Below are 4744 nucleotides of genomic sequence, written 5' to 3' on the forward strand. Positions count from 1 at the left end.
CCCCCCCAGTTCTCCTTCGGGTCCGGTTCAGACGCCAGTCCTTTTGCGTTTGGCGCTAGCCCCACCCCTTCGGTCAGGCCGACCAATCAGGAGCGCCGGATGGGGCGGGCGCACGCGCGCGGCTGGGCGGGGGCGTTGGAGCCGAGCTGAAGTCGGGGCGAGCGGCTGAGGAGTGGGCGTGGGTGGGGGGGGCGTTAAGACGCATCGCAATGGCGCATGCGTCCTGAGAGGGTGGTGCACGCGCTCTTGAGCGGTGAATATAAACAGCGCATGCTCAAACAGCAGGGCGGGGGGGGGGGGGAAAAGGAGTATGGCGCATGCGCACTGAAGAAGCATTAGCAAGACTTCGCTGAGCAGGGCGCGCGACCTGCCCGACTTTTGAAAGAGGCGCATGCGCAGTGAGGGGCAAACGCTCTGAGAGGGGCGCGGTACGGGCTCCGTCCTCATGCGCGTGGTAAGGCGCGGGGGGCGCACGCGCAGTGAAGGGTCCCGAGCAGAGGCTTCACAAAATGGCGGCGGGGGCCTGGGTTGCCTGGCAGCCAGTGGCTGAGATGTGACCCCCCCCCCCAACTTCCCTTGGGAGCCCAGTGACCGGAGCCCCCAGCAGGGTCAGTTGGGGCGAGCCGCAAGGTGGCCGCCACCTCGGCGTGAACATCAGGGGCCACTGCCAAGATGGCTGCCATGGCATGACAAGCATGGCACGAGCCCCAAGATGGCCGCCAGGTTGGCGTGAGCCCCAAGATGGCCGCCAGGTTGGCGTGAGCCCCAAGATGGCCGCCGGGTTGGCGTGACTGGCAGATGGCGAGCCCCAAGATGGCCAGCCCCAAGATGGCCGCCGGGTTGGCGCAACTGGCCGACCTCTGGGATGGCTGCCACACTGGCATGACTGGCAGGTGGCGAGCCCCAAAATGGCCACAGTGTTGGTGTGACTGGCATCTAAGCTCAGGGCTGTTATTGTAGGGTCTCCGCTGAACTCTTTGTGGTCATTGTGCCCCTGAAAAGCACCAGCACTGACTGCTGGCTTGTTATTGTAGGGTCTCCAGCCATGCTCTAACCATTGGCTCTCCCCTTGCAGCCTGATCCTGTCCCGCCATGGAGGCCGCGGCCACGGAGGAGGGCGAGGTGACCTCTGGGATGCAGTCCCTGGCGGTTGAGGATGCCCCGGAGCTGGTGCCGGCTGCAGCGGAGGAGGACGGGCCGGCGCCGGAAGGGGCGGAGGAGCGGGGGCAGGAGGAGGAGGCTGGGTGGTGTGTCCCCTGCAGCGACGAGGAGCTGGAGGCCCCAGAGGCCTGGATGCCGCCGCCCGAGGAGATCAGACGCCTCTACGAGCAGATCGCTGCAGAGGGCACCCTGCCGCTCCAGGCCGAGCTCCTGCCCCGCAGGGCCCCCACCCCTGAGCCAGACAGCGAGGAGGAGGACAGGTCTGACGGGCAGCCCGAGAGCGAAGAGGAGGAGGAGGAGAAGTGAGCACAGGGCTGGGCTAGCCGGGGGCTGTGGGTTGGGGGTGAGGGGCACTGGCAGGGCTGGGGGGGCAGGGGCTGTGGGTCAGGGGTGAGGGGCAGTGGCAGGGCTGGGGGGGGCAGGGGTTGTGGGTCGGGGGTGAGGGGCACTGGCAGGGCTTGGGGGGGCAGGGCTGGGCTAGCAGGGACTGTGGGTTGGCATTGAGGGGTACCGGGAGGGCTGGGGACTGTGCGTCTGGCGCTGCCCCTTCCCCTCTGTTGGGTCTTTAACCCCTTGGTTCTCTCTGCTCCAGGCCCCACGTCCCGACCGAGTTTGACTTTGACGATGAGCCTGTGACGCCCAAGAACTCCCTGATTGATCGCAGGAGAACACCAGGTAGGAGCAGAGCCGGGATAGAACCCAGGCGTCCTGGCTCCCAGCCCCCGTGCTTTAACCATTAGCTACCCCCCCACTCCCTGAGCGGGGATGGAACCCAGGGGTCCTGATGCTCCCCTCCCCCCACAGGCGGCTCGCGCAGCCAGAAGCGCGAGGCCCGGCTGGACAAGGTGCTGTCAGACATGAAGCGGCACAAGAAGCTGGAGGAGCAGATCCTGCGCACGGGCCGCGACCTCTTCCAGCTGGACAGGGAGGAGGCGCCGTCCCCACAGCGCCCCTCAGGGCTCTTCCTGCGCCAGCGCAAGTACTGACTGCCGGGGGTGGGGCTGGCAGGCAGTGGGGCCCTGCCCCCTTCCCAGCATTCTCTGGGCTGGCGCTGGGATCCCGCTGCACCAAGGACGCTCCAGCCCGGATACCAGCTCAGGGGGCTGAGATGGGGGAGGAATGCAGTGACGGACCAGTGGGGTCAGCCCATGGGGCACAGGGCCCCAGGGCACGGGAATGGGGCCCGTGGCTTTCAGGATCTCAGCACAGCCGCCTCCATCACACCTGTGGCTCCACCCTCACTGGGGGCTGGCAAAGCAGGAAATACCCCCCTGTGTTGCCCGGAGGGGGCAGAACCTACAGCTGGGCGGGGGGCGAGGGAAGGGTCTGTCCAGTGTTTCTGCTGCAATAAATGTGTTTCTCGCCCTCTGGCGTCTCCTTTCTTCTGCCCGGTTCATGCTGAGCTGAGGCCTCAAGATCCCCCCAGCCAGGCCCCCTAGTGCCAGACACTCTGACCCCAACGAGGCTTGGGACTCTTTTAGGCCCTACATAAACACCACCTCTGCAGATCCTACCCCAGAGGGGTCTCCCTTAGAGCCTGGCCGGGACCTCTGCCACAGGGCTGTGTGTGTCTGTGAATCGGGTCTTCCCGAGGCTCAGGAGTGTTTTGCAGACATGGCCACCTTGGGCACTCAGTCGGCAGGATCCTGTTCCTCCAGGAGGCGGGACTTCCTGTTACACCCACAATACAAGGGTGTGTGAACCCTGGGTATTCTGTTATGAGAGGTAAGGACTTGCTGTATTGTCATCAGGGCTGGAGGTGGGACTTCCTGTATTGTTATCGAGGCAGGCAGTGGGACTTCGTTATCCATGCAGGAGGAGGCGGGACTTCCTGTATCGCCTCAGGAACCTCCTTTGCCCGCAGGCTGTTCCTCCCAGGAGAAGGTGTGAATTGTTGTTTTGTTGTTCCCTGCTGGGTCATGTCCTCACAGGAAGTGGCCCCTCTTCAGAGGCAGGGCTTTGTGTCCCATTGTCCAATCAGGGCAGAATGCTGGCATTAAGGGGCGGGGCCTCCACAGGAAATGCATCCCCCCTCGCCTGAGGCCTCCTGCCCCAAGGTGCTTGGGTCAGGGGTGTGTGTGATGTGGGGAGGGGGGGTCCCGGCTCAGAGCTCAGACCTGCCCCATCCACCCCCCACCAGCTGGGCAGGCGGGGCGGAGGCAGGGACGGAGCAATTGTGTGTGTGGGGGGGGGGAGTGTCGAGATCCCTCTAGGCCCCAGTCCCGAGTTGGGGCGGGCCGGGCCCTTTGCTACATCACGGCTTGTGGTGGGGAGTTCCCTGGGGCCCACCCCACAGCCAGGCCGCCCTCCCCCTCAAGACACTACCTGAGTCAGCCGGCTCCTGCCCCCCAAACCCAGACCCCCACGTGGGGAACAGAGACAAAACCCAGCAGACCCCGCTCTCCCCCTGTGCCTTTACCCAGAGCCGTTCCTCGCCCTCCGGATGCCTGGGTCCACCCGCTCTGCTGGTGCCCCTCACTCCCGACCCGCAGAACCTGCTAGCCCAGCCCTGGGTTCCCCCCAGCTCTGCCGGTGCCCCTCACTCCCGACCCGCAGCCCCTGCTAGCCCAGCCCTGCCCCCCCCAGCTCTGCCGGTGCCCCTCACTCCCGACCCGCAGCCCCTGCTAGCCCAGCCCTGCCCCCCCCCAGCTCTGCCAGTGCCCCTCACTCCCAACCCGCAGCCCTAGTCCCTCCCTGGGAGATGGGTGACTCAGATGCCCACTGCGGCCGTGCTGGGCGTGTGGGGGGAGCGGCAGCTTCGTGACTCCCCGGGGAGGGGGGTGTGATGGGGGTTGATGAGGGGGTGGAGAGAGATTTCAACCTGCTGCTACCTGGGCCGGGGGGGGGCCAGTGCCCCTCCCCCCCCAGGACAGGCCCCCTGCCCCCAAGCCAGCCAGCGTCCCCCTGTGGCCAGGTGAGGACGGCACCCCCCGGAGGGGCCAGGGCGGCTGGAAGCCTCAGGGAACCCGGAAGCTCCCCCCCCCGTCTCCTTTCTGTGTCAGCAGCTGACGCACGGTCCCCCCCGCGCCCCCGCATCCCGTCACCATGGCAACCCATTGTTACCTCCAACGCAGCCGGGGCCGGGGGGGCCCCAGCGTATATAGGGCCCTGGGCCGGTGTGAAGGCACCAGCGCTGGGCCGGCCCGCCGGGGAGCCAGGAACACCCCTTTTCCTTCCCCTCACCGCCGGGGAGCCACCCCTGGCCCCCCAGAGCCCAGCTGAGTGGAAGCAGGCAAGCGCCAGGTAAGGGGGCACCCCACAGCCTGAAGGAGTGTGCAGGGGGCAGAGGCTGGGTTAGTAGAGGGGACGGGTGAATTGGGGGGCGGGCTAGTGGGGTAATGTTTGGGGTGACAGGGCCATGGTGGGAGGAGTGGCACAGGGTTTTGGGGGGGGTCTGACGGGAGAGTGGGTGGGGGGATTGTGGGGGCAGCGGGGGATGGAAAGGGGGATGCATTGGGGTCGTGGATGTAGAGTGCAGGGGGAATTGGGGTCGGTTGGATTCTGGGGGCAGGGGATTGTTGGGGTGCCGAGGGATGCTGGGTTCCCTGACAAAAGTGGGGGGTGCTGGGAAAGCCCCTGCCCC

General features: G+C 66.5%; 1 protein-coding gene across 3 annotated transcripts; it reads left to right on the plus strand.

The window, feature by feature from the left end:
• The first annotated feature begins 115 nt into the window (after positions 1-115).
• Positions 116-2527, plus strand: PAGR1 (PAXIP1 associated glutamate rich protein 1). Of its 3 annotated transcripts, none has more exons than XM_034757757.1 (4): positions 116-253; positions 1076-1463; positions 1754-1836; positions 1966-2527. In XM_034757757.1, the coding sequence occupies exons 2-4, from the start codon at positions 1093-1095 to the stop codon at positions 2145-2147; spliced, it is 636 nt and encodes a 211-aa protein (XP_034613648.1). In that variant the 5' UTR covers positions 116-253; positions 1076-1092; the 3' UTR covers positions 2148-2527. The 3 variants fall into 3 exon arrangements, with proteins under 3 accessions (XP_034613648.1, XP_034613646.1, XP_034613647.1); XM_034757755.1 differs by lacking the exon at positions 116-253 and adding an exon at positions 297-454; XM_034757756.1 differs by lacking the exon at positions 116-253 and adding an exon at positions 467-608.
• The last annotated feature ends 2217 nt before the right edge of the window (positions 2528-4744 follow it).

This window comes from Trachemys scripta, unplaced genomic scaffold (assembly GCF_013100865.1).
Source record: "Trachemys scripta elegans isolate TJP31775 unplaced genomic scaffold, CAS_Tse_1.0 scaffold_35, whole genome shotgun sequence".
Taxonomy (NCBI): Eukaryota; Metazoa; Chordata; order Testudines; family Emydidae; genus Trachemys; species Trachemys scripta.